This window comes from Notolepis coatsorum (genome assembly GCF_963971535.1).
Source record: "Notolepis coatsorum genome assembly, chromosome: 19".
NCBI classification, from domain to species: Eukaryota; Metazoa; Chordata; class Actinopteri; order Aulopiformes; family Paralepididae; genus Notolepis; species Notolepis coatsorum.
This window is the reverse complement of record NC_140183.1, coordinates 1,844,233-1,870,186: the sequence shown is the minus strand read 5'-3', so window position 1 is coordinate 1,870,186 and position 25,954 is coordinate 1,844,233. Positions and strand designations below refer to the sequence as shown.

At 47.1% G+C, this 25,954-nt stretch overlaps 1 protein-coding gene across 1 annotated transcript in view; it reads left to right on the top strand.

Annotated features, from left to right (window-relative positions):
* The window catches only part of emc2 (ER membrane protein complex subunit 2), a 75,723-nt gene extending 51,463 nt beyond the window's left edge, over positions 1–24,260 (top strand). Inside the window, exons 8-11 of the mRNA XM_084336092.1 lie at positions 3,532–3,613; positions 3,943–4,053; positions 12,813–12,917; positions 23,648–24,260. Of these exons, the coding sequence (XP_084192218.1) occupies positions 3,532–3,613; positions 3,943–4,053; positions 12,813–12,917; positions 23,648–23,734 (385 nt within the window). The 3' untranslated portion in view covers positions 23,735–24,260. The remainder of the gene's footprint in view (positions 1–3,531; positions 3,614–3,942; positions 4,054–12,812; positions 12,918–23,647) is intronic.
* Positions 24,261–25,954: the final 1,694 nt, after the last annotated feature.

Here is a 25,954-nt window from a genome sequence, read left to right as displayed (position 1 = left end):
AAAACTACCCCCGCCATTTGACAAAGACTTGACTTGGACTTGTGACCAAAAGACTTGACTTGGACTTGTGACCAAAAGACTTGACTTGGACTTGTGACAAAGACTTGACTTGGACTTGTGACCAAAATACTTTACTTGGGACTTGTGACCAAAAGACTTGACTTGGACTTGTGACCAAAAGACTTGACTTGGACTTGTGACCAAAAGACTTGACTTGGACTTGTGACAAAGACTTGACTTGGACTTGTGACCAAAAGACTTGACTTGGACTTGTGACCAAAAGACTTGACTTGGACTTGTGACAAAGACTTGACTTGGACTTGTGACCAAAAGACTTGACTTGGACTTGTGACCAAAAGACTTGACTTGGACTTGTGACCAAAAGACTTGACTTGGACTTGTGACCAAAAGACTTGACTTGGACTTGTGACAAAGACTTGACTTGGACTTGTGACCAAGACTTGACTTGGACTTGTGACCAAAAGACTTGACTTGGACTTGTGACCAAAAGACTTGACTTGGACTTGTGACAAAGACTTGACTTGGACTTGTGACAAAGACTTGACTTGGGACTTGTGACAAATACTTGACTTGGACTTGTGACAAAGACTTGACTTGGACTTGTGACAAAGACTTGACTTGGACTTGTGACCAAAAGACTTGACTTGGACTTGTGACAAAGACTTGACTTGGACTTGTGACCAAAAGACTTGACTTGGACTTGTGACCAAAAGACTTGACTTGGACTTGTGACAAAGACTTGACTTGGACTTGTGACCAAAAGACTTGACTTGGACTTGTGACCAAAAGACTTGACTTGGACTTGTGACCAAAAGACTTGACTTGGACTTGTGACCAAAAGACTTGACTTGGGACTTGTGACCAAAATACTTGACTTGGGACTTGTGACCAAAATACTTGACTTGGGACTTGTGACCAAAAGACTTGACTTGGACTTGTGACCAAAAGACTTGACTTGGGACTTGTGACCAAAAGACTTGACTTGGACTTGTGACAAAGACTTGACTTGGACTTGTGACCAAAAGACTTGACTTGGGACTTGTGACCAAAATACTTGACTTGGGACTTGTGACCAAAAGACTTGACTTGGGACTTGTGACCAAAATACTTGACTTGGGACTTGTGACCAAAAGACTTGACTTGGGACTTGTGACCAAAAGACTTGACTTGGGACTTGTGACCAAAAGACTTGACTTGGACTTGTGACAAATACTTGACTTGGACTTGTGACCAAAATACTTGACTTGGACTTGTGACCAAAATACTTGACTTGGACTTGTGACCAAAATACTTGACTTGGACTTGTGACCAAAATACTTGACTTGGACTTGTGACCAAAAGACTTGACTTGGACTTGCTAAAGATTCCTCATGGGCATCTCGGCTGTCAGCCTATGTATGATGCCCTAACCCTAACCCTATGTATGATGCCCTAACCCTAACCCTATGTATGATGCTCAATCCAAATCGACCCTGTGGTTTGCAAGATTTGCTCTGGACTGACACACACACACACACACACACACACACACACACACACACACACACACTTGACCTCCATACCACAGTTCAGCTTCCTAGGCTGAACACTGGCCGCTAGAGGGTGGGGACACTTCTGTGGCTATAGAGCTCCTGGTCACAGCTAGAAATTAAATCTGACCAATACCAACTGTGTTGTTATTTTTATTTCTTTTTCAAACCCATATCATCTGATACTGATGATATTACCAATATATCACTGCATTCCTACCCCTAAGTGTGTGTGTGTGTTGTTAATTAGTCAGTTGTTCAGGTCTTGATCAATTATGACTTCTTTTTAATTTTTTGTCAAGGAGTCATGTTTAGTTTTTTCATGCCAGTCGAGGTATTTTTTGGGAAATGATGAACTCATCTCCGACATCACAATTATATTCACCAATAGGCCCAACCTATAAGTTACCCCGTCTTTGTGTGTGCGTCTGCATCAGGCTTGAGGAACGCTGGCGTTTCAACTTTCTCTGCTGTTGTAGAATAGATGTAACCCCCCCCCACAGGTGTCTGTAGCACCCCTAGTGGCAACTGTTTTAACTTCCTGAGCATTTATATAGCGCTCTTAGTCTTATCCAAAGAGAGAGAGAGAGAGACATCTCTCTTATGCAAAATGTCAATACATATATTTTTTTGTATTGCGATATATTTGGATTAGTGCTGTCAATCGATTAAAATATTTTACTCGATTAATCGCATGATTGTCCATAGTTAACTCGTGATTAATAAAAAAAATTTTTTTTACCATAAACTGATATTTTTCATGTTTTAATACTCTTTATCAACATGAGAGTCAACACATGCTTGCTTTATGCAGCCATTTAACACAAAAGGATGACCCTCATGCATTGCAAATTTGCATCAAATTCAAAACAGAGTGATGCACAAAATAACTTAAAAGAAAATAACAATTTAAAACGATGAATAAAGTGCATGAAATAATAGGGGAAAGAAAACGTTTGGAACTTGTTACATTAACCCACACAACGGCTGAGAACTCTCCCAGCTCTCTTTCTCTCTTGCCCCTTCCTCATCTCTCTCACCCCCCCTCTCTCTCTCTCACACACACACACACACACGCACACGCACACACTTTGAGTCAGAAACAAACATAGTATCAATGAGAGTATCAATAATACACCTGAGTGAAGTCTAATACAAAAAAAATAAGATTTTTATTTTTTTAGAAAAAAAAATTGTGGCGTTAATAGAATCGGGCGATAACGCGTTAATACCGCGTTAACTTTGACAGTCTTAATTTGGATATATTGTGTTGGGAGTGTTCTTCCGAAGGGCGGGGGCGACAGTCTATTAGGAATGGAATGACATCAGATTAGTCTTGAGGTCAACGGCTCAGCGTTCTGCAGAGAAGAACTGAGCTCATCTGAATCTGGACACGGTGGTGCCAGCTCTCACTGTAGCCCTGACCTCAGGAAGGTATTTAACTGCACATTAAAAAGGACTGAAAAACACACACAGACAAGATTGATCCTCTCTCCCCTGGTGCCTCCCCAGCAGCGGAGACACATGACCACACCAGAGGGGCCGCCCTGCCAACTGTCTGAACCCAGCAGCCTTGTAGAAGGGGGGGCCTGTAAATATACTTAACATGTTAACGTGGTGGATCTTCACAGATCTCCCTAATATACTGTATATGCCTTTCTCTCTCTATTGGTTTATCTCTCTTTTTCTCTGTCTCTTTCTCACTCCCTTTCTCACTCCCTCTCTCCCTCTGTCTCTCTGTCTGTCTGTCACGGTAAACCGGACCATGAAATACGTAGTTTTCTAAACAAATTGAAACCTGTGGATTTACGGGGAGGGAGAGAGAGAGAGAGAGAGAGAGAGACACACACGCGCGCAAGCAACGCCGCTTCAGTCTTAAACAGAACCTGCCAAAAGTTTTAGTCCGTTAAAGTTGCAACGGGACACGTCCACAGCTGTATCAATCCCCACTCACCGTTTTTTCCCCCTGTGATTTCCACAGCTATGGAAAAGCGGCGTTTTGCCTGGAGGAGCTGATGATGAGCAACCCCCACAATCACTTGTACTGTGAGCAGTACGCCGAGGTAGGTGCCCCCGTCTGGATGTCCGTCATCGTTTGCCCCTCTCTCGACATGAATGGGTCCCTCTCTCCGACCCCCAGACACACACAGGGGCCTCAACACTTAAACGTCACCGGGAATACGGGCTCATGAACGGTCCCTCACTCCGACCCCCAGAGACACACAGGGAGGGCCTCAACACTTAAACGTCACCGGGAATACGGGCTCATGAACGGAGGAATGTTTACACGGGTTGTCATGTGTTTTGCTTATTCAGATGCCATGTCACAGTCATTCCATAAGCCTTCCCCGCTGCACGGCTCATGGCCTGTGTTTAATGCCTTGTCACACAGGTGAAGTACACCCAGGGGGGGCTGGAAAACCTGGAGCTGTCCAGAAAGTATTTCGCCCAGGCGCTGAGGCTGAACAACAGAAACATGAGGGCGCTGTTCGGCCTTTATATGGTGAGTACCGCCTCGGAGGCTTTGAGACGGTTATCGGTTCTACTGTACTACCGATCTATTTACGCTGTTTCCACACGCCTTTCCCTGAGTATCACCTGTTATTTGATTACAATCGGTGGTTGTTTTGCCTACCAAGATGTCTGCCATGATGATGATGTCATGGAATACTATGAATACCAGTGTAATCTATCTTGCTCAATTTATCTGATTTTATTTTTGGCGTCATATCGATAATTTCCAACTACAAGTGTGAGCCCTGAAATAAAAGCTGAAACGTACTTCAGTGTTCATTTCAGGGCTTGTTCACACTGGAGGCCCCGTTATCTTTGCATTAGTGTTGTCACGATACTGGAATTTCGAACTTCGATACGATACCTTGAAAAGTATCGATATTCGATACCATTTTCGATACCACGGGGAAAAAGGTTAAATCTTAAAATGAGAAGAAAAAAAAATCTTTTGTTGTTTTTGTTGCTGGTTGATTCTTCTCAGCTTCTCTCTGGTACTATAAGAGAAGATAAATATAACACTTTTAAAACCCTTTGTTTATCTTTAGATCACACATTTAAAAATAACTGTTCATCTCACTTCAATAATTTTTATTGCAGAACATGGTATTTTCTCAAGCAGACAGATGTCAACGCTGTAATCTGTGTTGCATGTACCTGACAAACTGAACTGTTTGTATTACAGTCATATTCCAACTGAACTGAATGCACACGTGTGTGTGTGTGTGGACTACTGTACTGTTACAGGTATTGAAATGAACAATGCAACTTCCTTATACACATTTCTTATTTTTATTTTTTATGAATAATTAAATGTCGATATTGCGGGAAATGAGTATTGAAACCGTTTTTAAATATTCAGAATCGATATGTATCGATTCTTTGATATTTTTGACAACACTAGTATCCAGTATGAAGAACATCGTGGATTGTGCTGAGAAAGGACTCTGGTTCCGGACAACGGCATTGGTCAGTAGGAAGCAGGGCTCTGGGTTCAGGACAACGTCATTGGTCAGTAGGAAGCAGGGCTCTGGGTTCAGGACAACGTCATTGGTCAGTAGGAAACAGGGCTCTGGGTTCAGGACAACATCATTGGTCAGTAGGAAGCAGGGCTCTGGGTTCAGGACAACGTCATTGGTCAGTAGGAAGCAGGGCTCTGGGTTCAGGACAACGTCATTGGTCAGTAGGAAGCAGGGCTCTGGGTTCAGGACAACGTCATTGGTCAGTAGGAAACAGGGCTCTGGGTTCAGGACAACGTCATTGGTCAGTAGGAAACAGGGCTCTGGGTTCAGGACAACGTCATTGGTCAGTAGGAAGCAGGGCTCTGGGTTCAGGACAACGTCATTGGTCAGTAGGAAGCAGGGCTCTGGGTTCAGGACAACGTCATTGGTCAGTAGGAAGCAGGGCTCTGGGTTCAGGACAACGTCATTGGTCAGTAGGAAACAGGGCTCTGGGTTCAGGACAACGTCATCGGTCAGTAGGAAGCAGGGCTCTGGGTTCAGGACAACGTCATTGGTCAGTAGGAAGCAGGGCTCTGGGTTCAGGACGACGTCATTGGTCAGTAGGAAGCAGGGCTCTGGGTTCAGGACAACGTCATTGGTCAGTAGGAAACAGGGCTCTGGGTTCAGGACAACATCATTGGTCACTAGGAAGCAGGGCTCTGGGTTCAGGACGACGTCATTGGTCAGTAGGAAGCAGGGCTCTGGGTTCAGGACAACGTCATTGGTCAGTAGGAAGCAGGGCTCTGGGTTCAGGACAACGTCATTGGTCAGTAGGAAGCAGGGCTCTGGGTTCAGGACAACATCATTGGTCAGTAGGAAGCAGGGCTCTGGGTTCAGGACAACGTCATTGGTCAGTAGGAAGCAGGAAACACTCAGGGCCGTCTTAAATACTTCGAAGCTTCGTTCGATGGGCATGGGATTAGAATATGAAAAGAAAATTTGATTATAAAAATATATATATATATTTTCTTTTGGTGCAAAATCAACTCTGCTTCTCCTTGTTAACTACAACAAGCAATGCTGTTTGTTATTTAAGATGAGGTCGGACTCGGCACCGACAGATTTGTGTTCATTGTGCTGCTTTTATAAAGCCTCAAATGACGGCGTCGGCTTATGATATTTCATGAAAGCAGTGTTTCGTTTGTCTAAGATTTAAAAAGGTTTAAACTTTACAGCACTGACTAAGTTGAACAAAAGTGCTGTACAAGTCCCACAACATAAAAAAAACGAAACAATTATTATAATTTTATTTATTTTTATCTCGAAGCTTCGAATTAAAATCGAATCTCGGCCCCCGAAGCTTCGAATTCCCAAAAAGAAATCGAAGGTCGGCACTAGAAACACTTTTACAGATCATTTCAAATGATAGTGATGTGCATTTTTTAAAAACATCATGTATTTTCAACCTCGACTCTTTATTTATTTTCTATTTCACGGCGTCACGCCCGTTGGTTCCGACCAACGTTTCCTCCGCTGGACCGCGGCCGTGTGAGTCGTGTTCCCACAGCTGGCTGCAGTTCTTCCGGCTACAATTCAATCCATCCAGACAAGCCGGGCCAATGGTCACACAATGTGTCGTCTAGAGCGTCCAGAAATGTGTTTATTATTATTATTATTTTTATTTTTTTTACTCTAAAATTACACAAAGGGACATATTTCGTGTGCTCTATAATATTCTTTGTCGTCGTCGCCGTTGGATGGAATTGTAGCCGGGAAACCGTCCGGCAGCCAACTTGAATCCCCCAGACGACACAACTCGGCTCAGTAGTGGATGGAAACATTTAATAATAATAATAATAATAATAATAATAATAATAATAATAATAATAATAATAATAATAATAACACAAATGTATACCATTTAAAAGCACTGGAATACACAACATCAATGATTTTATTGTCTTCATTTAAAGGGTAATTTTGGACCCCTAGCCCCGTTTCCTACTTGGCAGAGATGTTTGTCGAGTCCTTTCTCAGCAGAATCCGTGCCGCTCTTCATACTGGACACCCGCAGCTCTGGCTAGTTAGCCCCAAAGCTAATGTAAATTCACAAAGCTAATGTAAAACGGGGCCACTGCTCCGCTCTGTACGAGCCCTGAAATAAACAGTTTTTGCTATAACTGTGGAACTCTTTTCATTTGACTTCACCTTCGGAGTCCAAAATTCTAACCCTTTTAATAGTGGTGTTAAAATTGAACCCGTCATCATTTTTCTGTTGCTAAGGGGAACCTCGAGTGCACCATGCGATGGCAACAGCCGGTATTACAGGTGTAGACTGTTTATAATCATACTGGTTTTATAAATCTCACGTCCACCCAGGCCTGCTGCCTCGAGAGGGAGAGGGGGGGAGGGAGGGAGCGAGAGAGAGAGAGAGAAAAGGAAAAAATGGATATGCCACAGTAGAACCTCCCTCTGGTGGTTTGTCAAGGTTGAGGTTTGCTACTGATTGTGGGGAGTGAGACTGTGCAGTGGAAGAATGTATGTGTCCACATGCGTGTGTGAGTGAGGGTGTGTGTGCAAGAGAGAGAGAGAGGGAGAGGGAGAGAGAGCTGTGGCGTGTGTGTGTGCCTGTTCCTGCGTGTGTGTGTGTGTGTGTGTGTGTGTGTGTGTGTGTGTAGAAAAGAAGGGTCTCTCAGACAGGTCAAGTCATTGCTGACTCAGACAGTGAAAAGTCTTCCCCTCGGAGCGCTCACCGTTCTAGTAATAATAATAATACCCCTTTGGCCTTGTTTATGTTTAGGACTTAAAGGTAGAATCTGTAATGTCGTCAAACAGCGACCTCGCATCGCATGTCGGACCAAAAACGAAAATAGTAAACAAAGTGCAATACCATATCCTTTGCCTAGAGGTCGCTGTTTGGCAACATTACATATTCTACCTTTAAATCCATAAGGTTGTGATGAAGTAGTAGTAATAGCAGTAGTAGTACTGACGGAACACTAGCAGTAGTAGTGGTAGTAGCAATAGTAGTCATAGCGGTAGTAGTAGCAGCAGCAGTGGTGATAGTATTTATACTGACGGAACACTAGCAGGTAGTAGTAGCAGTAGTAGTAGTAATATAAGTAATAGTAGTAACATTACCAGTAGAAGTAGTAATAATAATAGTAGTAGTAGTGATACTGACAGAAAGTAGTTATAATAGCTACTTAGTAGTAGCATTAGTAGTAATACTGATGGAACAATAGTAGTTAGTTGTGGTAGTAGTAGTGTTACGTGTGGGGGTTTGTCTGTACCTTGATCAGGTGTTCCCAGTGTGTGATGTGTTATGTCTAGTTGTAGTTCCCTGTCCTGGTCTTGTAGTCCTTATCGTTTCCCTCCCAGGTGTATCCATTTGTAATCAACCCAGGTGTGTCTCGTCTCGTCATCCCCTCCTGTATAACTGTTCTGTTCTCCCCTGTGTGAGATGCTGATCCTGTTTTGTACAGTTCTGTGTTTTGTTTGTCGTTACTTTATGTTACTCTTCTTTTACGAGCCATGGTAAATATAAATTGAATATATTTTGTTGGTTACTTTGGCTACCGTCTCCTCATTATGTTACATTGACGAGACAACGAGCACTCCTTCAGTCAATGGTAACGTAATAAGTAGTAATAATAGCAGTAGTAGTAGTAGTAACAGTAGTAGTAGTAGTAACATTAGTAGTAGTAGTAATACTGACTGAACACTAGCAGCTACTACTACTGCTGCTGCTCCTACTACTACTGCTGCTACTATTACTACTACTATTACTACTACTATTACTACTACTACTGCTGCTACTACTATTACCACTACTACCACTACCAGCATTCTGTCGGTACTACTACTACTACTACTACGTTTCGATGGACGTAGAAAATATTGACGTTATCTTCGTGATTATATCTCACGGGTGGACCAAACCTGAACGTTATTGCCATAAAATACAACGTATATTGTTTCTTTACCTTTCTGTGAACGTCTAGAAAAGAAAACGCGTCGCAATCTGGTGAAAAATGACGGAGCTATGGACATTATACAAAAGTAACAGATTTAATTTGCGGTCTTTGCTGCCCTGTAATAGGCGCAAATTTAACTCTGCCATTGGAAAGAGGAGATTTGGCCCGATCCATAGATGTATGACTTGGCCATAATAAGGTAATTTATAGGCATGCTATTCTATATTCTATATTCATATTTCAAATTGCATGGGTCCGGATGGCACACTTCAGTACTGTATCTACAAAACCCCCTGTAAATCATCTGCCCTTTATTCATTTGCTTATATCTTTAGTACACTTGATCTCACGAAGGTGCTGCATGAGCTCAGTGGCAACTGTTCCAAGTCTGGTCAATGTTAGCCTGGTGTTATTCACTGTCAAAGATGGAAAAATGAAAAATGAATAAATATAAATAATAATTGATATTCTCCTTTTGGTTCATTACAATTTACTCACGCATAGTAACAATATTTCTGCCACTGCGAATACATTCCCTGAGGTCCATAGAATAGACCTTGTAGAAGTGGAGCAATCTTCCATTTACTTGGGTATGTACTTTTAGGCGAATTTTCTGAACATATGGTTAGGGCTTAACGGGTTAAACTACCACCACCATTCTGTCAGTACCACCACCACCATTCTGTCAGTACCACCACCACCATTCTGTCAGTACCACCACCACCATTCTGTCAGTACCACCACCACCACCACCATTCTGTCAGTACCACCACCACCATTCTGTCAGTACCACCACCACCATTCTGTCAGTACCACCACCACCACCACCATTCTGTCAGTACCACCACCACCATTCTGTCAGTACTACCACCACCACCACCATTCTGTCAGTACCACCACCACCACCACCATTCTGTCAGTACCACCACCACCACCACCATTCTGTCAGTACCACCACCACCACCATTCTGTCAGTACCACCACCACCACCATTCTGTCAGTACCACCACCACCACCATTCTGTCAGTACCACCACCACCACCATTCTGTCAGTACTACCACCACCACCATTCTGTCAGTACCACCACCACCACCATTCTGTCAGTACCACCACCACCATTCTGTCAGTACCACCACCACCACCATTCTGTCAGTACCACCACCACCATTCTGTCAGTACCATCACCACCACCACCATTCTGTCAGTACCACCACCACCACCACCATTCTATCAGTACCACCACCACCACCACCATTCTGTCAGTACTACTACCACCACCATTCTGTCAGTACCACCACCACCACCATTCTGTCAGTACCACCACCACCACCATTCTGTCAGTACCACCACCACCATTCTGTCAGTACTACCACCACCACCATTCTGTCAGTACCACCACCACCACCATTCTGTCAGTACCACCACCACCACCATTCTGTCAGTACCACCACCACCACCATTCTGTCAGTACCACCACCACCACCACCATTCTGTCAGTACCACCATGACCACCATTCTGTCAGTACTACCACCACCACCATTCTGTCAGTACCACCATGACCACCATTCTGTCAGTACTACCACCACCACCATTCTGTCAGTACTACCACCACCATTCTGTCAGTACCACCACCACCACCATTCTGTCAGTACTACCACCACCACCATTCTGTCAGTACCACCACCACCATTCTGTCAGTACCACCACCACCATTCTGTCAGTACTACTACACCTACTGACTTGAGAATGAAGCGGCCAGTCTGTTTGGTTCTTGTCCTACGCACCGACCGGCCCTTTCATCTGCATATTTGTTTAAACAGGATGTTGTCCATTAGCGCCGATGCATCATATGTAAGTGAGTCCTGACATAAGAACACAAACGCAGCGCAGCAGGAATAAAGGGTGGAGCAGAGCTGGCCAGAGAGAGAGAGAGGGGGGGGGGGGGTAGCGACTAACGCACACACACACAGACCCACAGTGTTTCCTCTCTGCGGCGCTGGCCTTCCTCAGGTAGTCAAAACACCTCGTACCATGAGAGGAGGGCCCGTGGCCATGCCCCCCAAACCACTCACAGGCCTCCTGGACGCTGGGAGGAGAAGAAGCCGGGGTGGGGTTCCAATAGAGACGTTCACTTCTGCTAACTCTCAAACTTGATGCTGCGGAGACACAGAGCAGGCCTCTCTGGTTTCCTGACAAGACGTCTGCTGACACCCGGGTCCTTGGCGGAGAGTTCAGGTGGAAGTTTAATCTGGATCAGTCGGGGCCTTTGTGCGAGGAGGGTCTGTGCAGATTGTCAAGCGGTCCGCGCGGTCGCGAGCCTGACAGGTGCAGGAGGTCAGCGATGGAGCAGGAAAAGCGTCGGCGTCGCAGACAATGTGAGCACTATTCTTCTCCTCCCAGCCCCGCCAGACAGAGCCGCTACTGTACGGTTCTACTAGCTGGTCGCTGGTCACCAGCCTTACTGCCCCCCTGGCAGGCGATTCAATCGGGCTCCGTTTGTCCTCCCACCGGCATCGAACTCCGCTCACCGCAAGCGCCACGTGACGACCCACGGAAGTTAAACCGGCACAACGGTCTCATCCGCTCCGCCACCTGAAAAACGGATCCAATTCAGGTAGCGGTGTGCGGTGGGTGAGTTTGCATCGGGGGGTCTCACTGTGTGGTTTGGACCTCGTTACAGTACCTCTGACTGTAGTCTCTTTATAGCCACAATACTGTCACTAACTGCATGAGGGGTGCAGAGCAGTTTTGAGGGATAGCCTGTCACGGTTGACATCATCCAAACTGAGGTTTCTGTTTGGGGGGAAAGAAGAGAGAGAGAGAGAGAGAGAGAGAGAGAGAGAGGGATAAAGTGCTTACCAAAAAAAATCCAGAAGCCAAACCATTTTGTATAAAAGCGGGGCCAGGTTGATTGGTGTGTAGTTAAAGTTTCAGCACGTGGGCGGACGGGCCTTTGATGCGCCGGCCGCTCGAGCCCTCTGGGGTTTAGCTGTGTGCCGATGATGGCAGGAGCCCGGTGGAAGACATGGCATTTGTGGTTCCGAGGGGAGCCGCCGGCGCGGGCGGAGAGCATGATTCACAAACCCCCCCCCACACCCCCAAATCCCCTTGCCGCATGCCGGGGTTTCGAAAGACAGGCAAGGTCCTTTCATCACCGGGAGGCGACGGTGTTGGAAAATTAGGGACCATTATTATGTGACACTTCAGATCGGAGTGGGTACAGGGACGTTTTACATACGTGGGGCATTAAAACACTCACTTTTTCCTGCTCCATAAACGTTTTCTCCCGTGTCATGGGGCCAAAGTCCCCCCCCCCCCCCTCCATCCTCCTACCACCATGACTACCACGCTGGTAGAGTGGTTACACATTCATCTCAATTACCTTTTTTACTGCTGTTTCACCAAGTCTGAAAATGACGGCACCTTTATTCCCCCCCTCCCCCATCTCTCCCCCTCTCTCTTTATCTCCCCCTCTGTCCCTCTCTCGCTCTCTCTCACTCCCTCTCACTCCTCCCTCTCTGTCCTTCTCTCCCTCTGTCCTCTCTCTTTCACTCTGTCCTCCTCTCTCTATCCCTCTGTCCTCTATCCCTATGCCCTTCTCCCTCTCTCTCCTCCCTCCCCTCTCTCTCCATCTGTCCTTCTCCCTCTCTCTCCCTCTCCCTCCCTATGTCCTCCTTATCTCTCTCCTCTCTCTCCCCCTCTCTCTCTCCTCTCCCCCCCCCCCTCTCTCCCTCTGTCCTTCTCTCTCTCCTCCCTCTCTCTCTCTCCCTCTGTCCTCTCTCCCTCTCTCTCTCTCTCCTCTCCCCCTCTTTCTCTCCTCTCTTGTTGTAGTCTGCGAGCCATATAGCTGCCAGTCCTAAAGTCGGTGCCAAGGTGAAGAAGGATAACATGAAGTATGCAGCCTGGTCTGCCGCTCAGATAAACAGAGCTTATAAGGTGAGTCACATGTGGCTGCTGGGGCTGCTGGGGGTGCATTAGGCTTGATTTAAAAGCCTACTTTATTTACTACCTCAGTACCTACGACGTCATGCTTCTCCACAGCCCTCATTACTTTTCGTGGGACTTTTCTGCCTCCCCTTAATAACCTTTGGAGGATTGTCTACGCTCTTGTGTCTTCTGCAGGGGAATTTCTCCTTATTATTATCATTCCCCCCCCCCCTTCTTCTCAGTTTGTCACTGTCACCCCTCCTTTTTCCACCCTAGACACCAGGAGCACTTTATCTCATATGGGTAACTCTCTCTGTTATTAGTTGGCGAGGCTGTTCTCGCTGTCCCTGTGTACCTCATCCTTAACCCTATGAGACGCGCCCGGCTACGGTAGAGAGAGCAGTGCTGCAGTGTCTGAAACTGTCCAGCTAGAGAGAGCAGCGCTGCAGTCTCTGTGTCTGAAACTGTCCAGCTAGAGAGAGCAGCGCTGCGGTCTCTGTGTCTGAAACTGTCCAGCTAGAGAGAGCAGCGCTGCAGTGTCTGAAACTGTCCAGCTAGAGAGAGCAGCGCTGCAGTGTCTGAAACTGTCCAGCTAGAGAGAGCAGCGCTGCAGTGTCTGAAACTGTCCAGCTAGAGAGAGCAGCGCTGCAGTATCTGTGTCTGAAACTGTCCAGCTAGAGAGAGCAGCGCTGCAGTCTCTGTGTCTGAAACTGTCCAGCTAGAGAGAGCAGCGCTGCGGTCTCTGTGTCTGAAACTGTCCAGCTAGAGAGAGCAGCGCTGCAGTCTCTGTGTGTCTGAAACTGTCCAGCTAGAGAGAGCAGCGCTGCAGTCTCTGTGTGTCTGAAACTGTCCAGCTAGAGAGAGCAGCGCTGCAGTCTCTCTGTGTCTGAAACTGTCCAGCTAGAGAGAGCAGCGCTGCAGTCTCTGTGTCTGAAACTGTCCAGCTAGAGAGAGCAGCGCTGCAGTCTCTGTGTCTGAAACTGTCCAGCTAGAGAGAGCAGCGCTGCAGTCTCTGTGTCTGAAACTGTCCAGCTAGAGAGAGCAGCGCTGCAGTCTCTCTGTGTGTCTGAAACTGTCCAGCTAGAGAGAGCAGCGCTGCAGTCTCTGTGTGTCTGAAACTGTCCAGCTAGAGAGAGCAGCGCTGCAGTCTCTGTGTGTCTGAAACTGTCCAGCTAGAGAGAGCAGCGCTGCAGTCTCTGTGTGTCTGAAACTGTCCAGCTAGAGAGAGCAGCGCTGCAGTCTCTGTGTCTGAAACTGTCCAGCTAGAGAGAGCAGCGCTGCAGTCTCTGTGTGTCTGAAACTGTCCAGCTAGAGAGAGCAGCGCTGCAGTCTCTGTGTCTGAAACTGTCCAGCTAGAGAGAGCAGCGCTGCAGTATCTGTGTCTGAAACTGTCCAGCTAGAGAGAGCAGCGCTGCAGTCTCTGTGTGTCTGAAACTGTCCAGCTAGAGAGAGCAGCGCTGCAGTCTCTCAGTGTGTCTGAAACTGTCCAGCTAGAGAGAGCAGCGCTGCAGTATCTGTGTCTGAAACTGTCCAGCTAGAGAGAGCAGCGCTGCAGTCTCTGTGTGTCTGAAACTGTCCAGCTAGAGAGAGCAGCGCTGCAGTCTCTGTGTGTCTGAAACTGTCCAGCTAGAGAGAGCAGCGCTCCAGTTTTTCTCAGTGTTTGGGTTCATTTGCAGCTAATGTGTTGTTTTAAGCCCACAAGGCCTGCCTTGACTTCTCCCTGCTGCTCCCAGAGCTTCACAGATGATGAGTCTCTGTGAGTGGAAGTCAGTTCTTCAGCTGTCTGAGCGGAGTTCCCCAGAGGGGGGTTTAGATCTGGTGGTAATATAGATGATGCACATTGAACCAAAATACTGCAGCAGTTAAAAAAAAAATGTGGACAGTTCATATCATATAAGGAAAAAAGTACTGTACTGTACATACTAGGGAGGTCCTACCTCTGTGTCCTGTGGTGTCCTGCTACTGTCCTGTTACTGTCCTGTTACTGTCCTGTTACTGTCCTGTTACTGTCCTGCTACTGTCCTGTTACTGTCTTGCTACTGTCCTGTTACTGTCCTGCTACGTGAAAGAGTTCCCAGGGAAGGCCTGAAATGTGGCAGGTATAAAACGAAACGCGTCCGTGGCTCACTTCCTTGTTGGAAACGTCCTCAATGGTCAGTCTGTGTAGTAAATGTACAAACCTGTTTTCCTTTTTATCCAAACTAGAAGAATGCACTCGGTAGAGTGCAGAACTCTGCCAAGGCCTAACGATCTCCCCTACTTTGCTGTTACTTTCACATGCAACATTTCACTGGGTAGATGACAGAAACAGTAGTTGCTGATATCGCCCGTCTCAACAGACCCAGGCATAGGAAAGCTTACAGGGTCTGCAACATATCTTTCACTGTAGAGGTCATGAATATTCCCAGCATATTTTGTGTCGGGAGATTTTGGCCTGATAGTGGCGCTAGAGTGAAGGTCAAGGGGTCACCAAAATCAATAGACTTCTCCTTGGACCATGAACGTGCACAGAAAATACTTTTCGAAATATCTTGCTCTCAGTTTGGCCTGATGGTGGCGCTAGGAGAAAGGTCATCAGGTCCATGCGTGCACCAAGACAGCAGCGGGACCGTCCACCACGTATCACTCATGTGAAATCCAACACGAACATAATATCGATGAACCGTAACCCAGTAATATATTTTAGATTGTTTGCGTGTAACGTTGATATTTTTGTGCAGTGTGTGTGTGTGTGTGTTACTTTGCAGGGAGGAAAATGTAGGCCAGAAAAGTGGTTAAGAGAGGAGGGGGAGGTGTGCATGTGTGTGTGCTTGTGCACACGTGCGGTGAGAGGGGAAAAAGTGAAGCTCAGCTCAGATGGTATCACTAAAATGGTTTACGCCGTTGCCGTGGCAACTCTGGCACAAATGTGTACTTAATAGAAATCTTTACAGCCATAAGAGCAATATGCCGTTGCTTACTTGGGCACTGACGGTTAAAGGTGTAATAAGCGACTCCGCTGAGAGAGTGGCTCCCCGCTGAGCCGCTGAAGCCATTGTCTCACCGCACTTCATTCGCCCTCCCCCCGGCCCCTCTACCACGCGGCCCCTCTACCACACCACGCACATGTTCATCTCTCCGGTTCCGTATGGGGAGGGGGGGGGGGGGGGGGGGGGGGGTTGAGAATACTTGTGTGCGTGTACCTCTGTGTGTCTGTGTCTGCCTGCGTGTCTGTCTTCATCAGCTCAACAGTTGGATTTTATTTTACCAACTTGGTTTGATCAATTCCAGTTCTTTTTTAACCCATTCTCCGCCATTCACGTGTTAAGGCGGGTTTCTCCGCCATGCATTGTCTGCCAATAACTCCGTAAGGCGTTTTTGAGATCAATATTTCATATTTTCGTCATGGTATTCATATTTCACCCACGGAGTCTTGGGTGATGCTGTCTGGGCCGCGTCTATATTATAGGCAGCCCAATAGTGCTTCCGCGTTTCTCTGATTGGCCACGACGGCCATGTGACCGCGGCGCGCGGCAGAGCGGAAATAGGCTGCTGCTCCGGCGAAAGAAAGACAGGCATTCTATTGCCACGCTCTGCGACAAACTCTAACCTTAACCAACTCCGAAAGAATGCCTAAACTTAACCCTAACCTTAACCAACTCCGAAAGAATGCCTAAACTTAACCGGCGAAAGAACGTTTATATAGAGAGATGATAAATTAATTAAACGTAAAAAAAAAAAAAAATTGAAGTGATTCGAATAGTGATTCGAATAGCGAATGCCGTTATTGCCAATCAATTAATCTCAAACTACATGATAACATGATAACATGATAACATGATACCGATCATATGCATTTGGATTTTTAACTGTAGCGTGTGTAGGGACGAAACGCCAATGGATTTAACGTTATTAGCATTGCGCCTTATAAATAGCCTCACAGGAATGATCCCAGATCATTCCGATATAACACTCATATTCACCACGGTATAAATACGGGAACGACTTGATGAAAAAAATATTTCTTTATGGCATATTGAACGGAAGGTTCATACTGTCAATTGACAATGCTATTGGATCCATAGCTATAATATAAAATATATGTTTAGCTCTACAAACAAGGTGACCGATTACATGGGGGTAATGGGTAGCATGAGCCTATGCACTTCCCGGAAGGGGCGTGGCACCTAATAAGCCTTAAGGGGGACCCTGCTTTTCTTTATCATTAATCGATCAATAGAGACCGTATTAGATCCCCAATTATCATATCATGGGGTATCATTGGAAAGCCACACTCATTGGCTACAACCCTGTGCAAAGGTTTTCGAGATCGCCAAATGATTGACTGAGCTAGAGCCCCGGGAGTCGGGGGTGGTAATGTGTACTTTTGCGTACTTTGGGGCACACCTCACATATCGGCATGTAACTCGAGAACCGCTGAACGGATTTTGTCACCTGAAAGGGCAATCGACAGGCAACAAATAGGGCTTTAATTCCATCTATATATTGTATTAAAAGAAATGCACACCCGAGCCACTAGAGGTCTGCAAAGAATCGTCCACATGTGGGCCCTTGGATGTTAAGAGGTTAATGTTTTTAAATATATTTTTTTGTAGCAAAGAGTAAAGACCATAATAACCCTATCAAAAACAGTAGTCAAAGTGTATATTTTCATTTTACCGATGTTTCATACGATTTATCGGAATTTGATAAACGATTTATTATTCATTTGCTTAGATTTTTTGTACACATGATCTCAATAAGGTGGTGAATGAGCTCAGTGAGCATTTTCTCCTACCCGTATAAATTTTTTATCAAAGATGCAAAAATCATAAATCATAATTTATATTCTCCTTTTCTTCATTACAATTACAAAAGCCTAGTAACAGACACAATATTTCTGACACTGTAAATACATACCCCCAGGTCCCTAGATGTTCCTAGATACCAAGAACATGCTAATTGACCTTGTAGAAGTGGAGCAATCTTTCATTTACTTAGGTATGTATTTTTAGGCTGAACGGTCTACAGATTAACAGGCTGATCACCCTGCTAGTGTGCAAGATTAGCTGCGGATAGATTGACAGACAGACACACGCGACCAAAAACATAATGCTAGGTGGAGATAAAAAGACATTAGGCGTCTCAGGAGGCAAATATAGTGTCACAAGAGGTAGAGATAGCGTCTCAGGAGATAGGGACAGTGTCTCAGGAGATAGGGACAGTGTCTCAGGAGATAGGGACAGTGTCTCAGGAGATGGGGACAGTGTCTCAGGAGATAGGGACAGTGTCTCAGGAGATAGGGACAGTGTCTCAGGAGGTAGGGACAGTGTCTCAGGAGATAGGGACAGTGTCTCAGGAGATAGGGACAGTGTCTTAGGAGATAGGGACAGTGTCTCAGGAGATAGGGACAGTGTCTCAGGAGATAGGGACAGTGTCTCAGGAGATAGGGACAGTGTCTCAGGAGATAGGGACAGTGTCTCAGGAGGTAGGGACAGTGTCTCAGGAGGTAGGGACAGTGTCTCAGGAGGTAGGGACAGTGTCTCAGGAGATAGGGACAGTGTCTCAGGAAGGGGCGGATCCTTCTGATGTTGCTCAGGAAGAATCTGCAGGTTCTCGTTGTTGAGGCGATGTGAGCAAAGAAGTTCAGCCGGTCGTCGAGGACTACATGTAGGTTCTTGGCGGTCGGGGACGAAGCCATAGCTACATCGAAAGGTCAGCGGGGAGGATTTGGCCGGCAGGTGAAGTAGCTCAGTTTTGCTTAGGTTCAGTTTTAGGTGATTGGTCATCATCCAGGCGGAACTATCAGACGGGCAGGCCGAGATCCACTCAGAGACTTGGATATATGAGGGAGGACAGGAGAGGAAGAGTTGAGTGACATTAGCATAGCAGTGATATGAGAAGGCGTGAGACGTGCTAATGTTACCCAAAGATTTGGTGTAGAGAGAGGGAAGAGGAGGGGTCCCAGGACCGAGCCCTGGGCGACTGGAGTAGATATTATATAATATGTAAGGGATGCGAGGAGGATCTAATGGTTGACATGGTAGCGTGCATTTTGCGGAGGTATTTAGAGGAGGCCTCAATGTTATGGTGAAAGGAGGAGGCTTTGAGAATGCTAACAAGAGGTTATGTTAGGTAGTCATGTCACCAGTGAGGCGGTATTTTTATACTTCCTCTCGGCCGCTCTCAGGTTCTGTCTTTTCTTCTCTCACTGCATCTGACAGCCATGGTCTGGGTGGGGAGCGGCTGGCAGGCTTCTTGGCGAGGGGACGGAGCTTGTCGAAGGAGGTTGAGAGAGGGCTGAAAGAGGGTGGAGGTTGCCGTATCTGGCAGGATGGAGCAGAGAAAGTCTCACTCAAGACGGGATGTCTGACGAGAGCATGGAGGAGCACAGGCTGTGTCTGAATGAGACGGTTTGAGTTGGAGTGGGTGGTTTGGAGTTGTGTGATATATGGAGGGGAGTTACTATGGTGTTAATGATGCTGGAGTCACAGGAGAACATGAGGTCCAGGGAGCTGCCGGCGTTGTGAGTGGGAGGCATGACAGTGGGTCCAACGACTGTAGGAGAGAGACCACTGTGGCACACTGGGATGACGGGGTGTAAGGTTGCCTCCGTCAGTGTTTTTGTCCCTCCTTCACCTCCAGTTAAACACTCTTTCAGAGTTCTTTGAAAGGGAGCGGTGTCACGCCCCCCATTTCTGTCTCACTCTCTCTGGGACAGCTGCAGCCCGCCGTGGGCTTGGTGGCGGCTGATTTATGGCTGCTTTAAAGCGTTGCTGGTGTCAGTGGTCTTTTCTGAACCCTGGTACCTAGTGATTGTCATACCTCGGTGTGAGAAAAGGCGAGCAGGTGAGCGCGAGAGGGAGAACAGAGAGGGACGTCAGCGAGAGGTCAGGAGAGACCGAGGGAACAAATAAATGTCATTACCTCGCCGTGGCTCTGACATGTAAAGGAGCTGGGAGGGATGTGTGGGTAATTGGGCGGAGGGGAGCGTAAAGTGGCCCTGCGTGACCTGCCCTCCTGCCCCCCGACTCGCTGACCAGATTCCCTGATTAGCTCCTCTGTCACGGACCAGGGGGCCCTCCTGCGCCGCGCCGTGTTTTCACAGCCCTCTGAACGCACCCGTCGGTGTCTGCTTCACTCACGCTGCTGCGGCGCGGAGGGCAGGAGTTAATGTGTCGGCCCCCCCCCCCCCTCGGGCCGCCGGGGTCATCGACTGCAGAGCCGGAGGTAACGACGTATTAGGCGGAGCAGTGAAACACACTGATCATCATAACCCCTCTGGCCCAGATACACACACACGCACGCACGCACGCACACACACCGCACGCACGCACGCACGCACACACACGCACGCACGCACGCACGCACGCACGCACGCACACACACACACACACACACACACGCACGCACACACACACACACCGCACGCACACACGCACACACACACACACACACACACACACACACACACACACACACACACACACACACACACACACACACACACACACACACACACACACACACACACACACACCCTAAATCTGGATGGATGAGTCATACCTGGAAATTACTTGAACCATTTAACCCGTACATACTGTTCATATTCTATACCTTCACAGTCGAATCCTCTCATAACAAGTGTCTACGCCATATCCTGAACCACAGATCTATTTAGAATGTATAAATAGCCTATCTTGACATTGATGAATGGGTGATTTATTAATGTTTCAGAGGGCAGGGAGACTTCGGTTTTTTTCTTAGGTTTTTCTCGTTTATGGAGAAAAAAAACCCATCTACTATCACACAATATTTCATGTCCTATCTTACCTAAGACATGAAAACATAATAGCCATAATGATTTAAATGTATTTTTATTGAAACTGCTTTGACACTATTTCAAATTAGTTTATGACGTCACATTTACAAGGCCAATAGATTCAGCAGCAGAGGTGATATTTCTAAAATCCATTTCAATATTTTCTTGACTCGGAACAGTATGTAACGGTTAAGAAGGAAAAAAAGTAGCCATGGGAATAGAGTATATTATACTATAGTATAACTGCCAGTGTCTGTATGTAAAGTACAGTATGCATTGTATTACTAAAGTTTAACACTATGTATAGTAGAGTATAGTATACTATGGTTTAACTGTCGGTATCTTTATGTAGCTTATAGTATGTATAGTAGGGTTGCAAATTGTAAGCATGTTCCTTACTCGATCCTTGATACCGTGAACTATGTGCGTGTGTCCATGGCAGTGTGGTGCTGTCTGTGTGGCACGCAGGCTCTCAGGGGGGCTCGTCGCACGCAGGACATGCAGCGTGGCAGATCGTTGGGCTTCTGTCTCCAGAACACAACCAGTTCTGCCAATGCGGCTGAAACTCTACACCCAGCCCGTGTTTGAGTCGGGGGTAGTAATGGTGTTTTCATAATGATTTAATTGAACGAGGCCCATGATGGCTCCTCCACCTCCTGCTGCGTCTGTCCACACATCTGCAGTAGCTCCACATCCTCCTCTCACAGCTGTAGATGTTGCCGGTCTAACCTGCCCTCCTCCTCCTCCTCCTCCTCTTCCTCCTCCTCCTCCTCCTCCTCCTCCAGGATTAGGAGGCTTGTCTGTCAGTGCCGTCTCTCTCTCTCTCCTCCAGGATTAGGAGGCTTGTCTGTCAGTGCTGTCTCTCTCTCTCTCCTCCAGGATTAGGAGGCTTGTCTGTCAGTGCTGTCTCTCTCTCTCCTCCAGGATTAGGAGGCTTGTCTGTCAGTGCTGTCTCTCTCTCTCTCCTCCAGGATTAGGAGGCTTGTCTGTCAGTGCTGTCTCTCTCTCTCTCCTCCAGGATTAGGAGGCTTGTCTGTCAGTGCCGTCTCTCTCTCTCCTCCAGGATTAGGAGGCTTGTCTGTCAGTGCTGTCTCTCTCTCTCTCCTCCAGGATTAGGAGGCTTGTCTGTCAGTGCCGTCTCTCTCTCTCCTCCAGGATTAGGAGGCTTGTCTGTCAGTGCTGTCTCTCTCTCTCTCCTCCAGGATTAGGAGGCTTGTCTGTCAGTGCTGTCTCTCTCTCTCTCCTCCAGGATTAGGAGGCTTGTCTGTCAGTGCTGTCTCTCTCTCTCTCCTCCAGGATTAGGAGGCTTGTCTGTCAGTGCTGTCTCTCTCTCTGTCCTCCAGGATTAGGAGGCTTGTCTGTCAATGCTGTCTCTCTTCTTCTCCTTCTGTGTGTCTCACTGTGTGTCTAAACGGGGATCCATCCAAAGTTTATCACACTGTTGACATTTCAGCGAAAATGCAGGACTTTTGGGGAGAAAATACTGCATTTAATTGAAGGTTTTCCACGAGCATCTCAATCTTTGGACAATTTACAGTGATCTCAGCTTTGTGTGTTTTACTTACTAGTTCAAGACGGAGGCTTTGTGTACATTTTGTATCGGTTGAACAGAAGAACCGGCCGATCGCCGGCCTTATATCTTGGATCAAACGTGCTTATTTGGCCACTGATGGCCGATGAGATGAACGACTTCGCGGTATCGAAATTTGGTATCAAATTAAATGAACTTTGATACCAAATCAACTGTTAGCTCTGATGCTCGGGGGTTGTGTTCCGTCTTCTGTGTGGGAGAGTGTTTCTTAACCCTTTCACTGCCACACGACAGAAGGTTAACCCTTTGCGGAGCTAATGATGGAGCATCGCCGTCGGTTGTGTGATAGTAAAGGGCTAACCTTCTGTATTGTCACAGTGAAAGGGTTAACCGGCTGTCGTGTGGCAGTGAAAGGGTTAACCCAGGCACACTCGCAAATATGGGTCACAATTAGTGGCCACTCTAGTGTGGCTTTGTGGACACATTAGAAGAGGTGTTATGAGCTGCTTGGGCCCTACATACACACACACACACACACACACACACACACACTCATTACACGCTCACACACATACACACACGCTTACTCATTACACGCTCACACACACACACTCATTACACACACACACACACACACATACACACACACACACACGCTTACTCATTACACGCTCACACACACACACACGTGCATACTCATTACACACACGAACGCACACTCGATCACATTGCACATTGTATTCAAGTAACAGAGGTTGAACATGCTTTTGGAACACCTATAGACACACACACCTGTACCACTGTATAGCAGCTGCTAAAGATGCTTTTAAAATCAACACAAAGGATAAACACAAAAAGAATAACCTTTATCACCGGGGGGGGGGGGGGGGGGGTTTGCAGAGCATGGCTGCTTCTCTCCAGCAGCACAGGGCTTCACACTCGCACACTGCCCGCTAGCAGCCCAGTACAACCACTGAGGATCTCCACTGGAGCAGTTTGGGGTTTAAGTGCCTTGCTCAAGGGCGACTCATGGGTTCTCATTATGGGAGGTGAGACGGTTGTTCCTCCTGCCCTCTGATCTGTTCACCAGCTGACCTCTGACCTGTTCACCAGCAGCTGCAGCTTGGTCTGAAATGCCCGCTGACTCTTGTCGTTTCTTAATTCCTGGTTGGCACCAGACGTTGTTGTTCTGCCTCCATTAGCAGCGGAGTGTGTGTTTAGTCTTGAGACAGTGGGACCGATGTGCTGTCGCAGGGTCTGCTGGAGCGTGCGACGGCGGCCGGGAGGTTATCACGGCCCCAGAGAAGCTGTGTTTGGCTCCTAGTGCTTCAACTTGGCCGAGAGACACAATGACCTGATGTTGTCTTTCTCTCTCTCTGTCTCTCTCTCTATCTCTCCATCATGCAGTTGTCAGGTCGTGGTACCAAGGAGAACAGATGTTCCATGAAGGCTGTGGAGGAGATGTTGGAGTCCATGCAGATCACCATGTCCTAGACACTGCTGTAGACACACACACACACACACGCACACGCGTGCACACACGCACGCACACAGCAACATGGCAGCTCCATTAGCCTTGTGTTGTGACCTGACCTGAACTGGCTTTTTAAAATCCAGTCCAGTGGGTTTATGTAACTGGTCAAACGTTTCTTGAAACTGTGGAACAAATGTAATCATTTCCTCAAAGCGCCGAATCCTAGTCTGACCCTAGTCTGACCCTAGCCTGACCCTAGCCTGACCCTAGTCTGACCCTAGCCTGACCCTAGCCTGACCCTAGCCTGACCCAGGCCTCCTAGGTTCTGTAGAGTAGTTGGGTAGAAATCCCCCCAGTTAAGTGGAGGCTGTAAAGATGGGTTTAACATACTGGCTGTAAATGCTATTTATAATAAAGGACTCTGGGCCTCCTCCCTCTATGGTTTCCTTATTGTCTGTAAATGAAACATTTGTATCGTAATCGTTCTTTGATTTTTTTTGGTCAGTTCATCAAAATGTCTTAATAAAGGAATGAATTGTTTACAGAGTTGAAAGTATCATTTTTGAGGGGTGGGTGTTTTCTTGTTTTTTGTTCTCCTGGTTTATTGAATTCCACACAAATTAATATAGTCATATTACACCAGGTTGATGTCATCTCACCCCGTTTTCCGACGACCACGGTGACGCCGTTGCTAGAATGCTTAGTTTATTCTTTAGTTCATCAGGGACCATGTACAACATATATTCATCTCAATTAGCCCTTTACTATCACACAACAGACGGTGATGCTCCATCATTAGCATCATTAGCTCCGCGGACCGTCGGTTGTCTGATAGTAAAGGGCTAACCTGTATTGTCACAGTGAAAGGGTTAACCTTCTGTCGCGTGGCAGTGAAAGGGTTAATGAGCGGAGAGGCATTGCACCGGAATGATCAGCTCATTTCCATCTACAGTCCCTGGGCAGGTAGACGTACAAGAAATACACAATAGTAGATGTACAAGAAAGACACTATATAAAATACAATATTGTACGTTCGGTTATGAAAATTTGATTGTGCATCTAGAAGGGTTAAAAAAGGTCTCTTCTGAAAACACGCTCTCTGTCGCCCAGCTGACACTTCTCCTGAACATGGGCCTCCCAGAACACGGGGCTCTGTCAGAACCATCCCAGTGTCTGAACATGGACCTCCTGTAACACAGGGCTCTGTTAGAACCATCCCAGTGTCTGAACATGGACCTCCCGTAACACAGGGCTCTGTCAGAACCATCCCAGTGTCTGAACATGGACCTCTGTCAGAACCATCCCAGTGTCTGAACATGGACCTCCTGTAACACAGGGCTCTGTTAGAACCATCCCAGTGTCTGAACATGGACCTCCTGTAACACAGGGCTCTGTCAGAACCATCCCAGTGTCTGAACATGGACCTCCCAGAACACAGGGCTCCTCTGTTAGAACCATCCCAGTGTCTGAACATGGACCTCCTGTAACACAGGGCTCTGTCAGAACCATCCCAGTGTCTGAACATGGACCTCCTGTAACACAGGGCTCTGTTAGAACCATCCCAGTGTCTGAACATGGGCCTCCTGTAACACAGGGTTCTGTTAGAACCATCCCAGTGTCTGAACATGGACCTCCTGTAACACGGGGCTCTGTTAGAACCATCCCAGTGTCTGAACATGGACCTCCTGTAACACAGGGCTCTGTTAGAACCATCCCAGTGTCTGAACATGGACCTCCCATAACACAGGGCTCTGTCAGAACCATCCCAGTGTCTGAACATGGACCTCCTGTAACACAGGGCTCTGTCAGAACCATCCCAGTGTCTGAACATGGACCTCCTGTAACACAGGGCTCTGTCAGAACCATCCCAGTGTCTGAACATGGACCTCCTGTAACACAGGGCTCTGTTAGAACCATCCCAGTGTCTGAACATGGACCTCCTGTAACACAGGGCTCTGTTAGAACCATCCCAGTGTCTGAACATGGACCTCCTGTAACACAGGGCTCTGTTAGAACCATCCCAGTGTCTGAACATGGACCTCCTGTAACACAGGGCTCTGTTAGAACCATCCCAGTGTCTGAACATGGACCTCCCATGACACAGGGCTCTGTCAGAACCATCCCAGTGTCTGAACATGGACCTCCTGTAACACAGGGCTCTGTTAGAACCATCCCAGTGTCTGAACATGGACCTCCTGTAACAGGGCTCTGTCAGAACCATCCCAGTGTCTGAACATGGG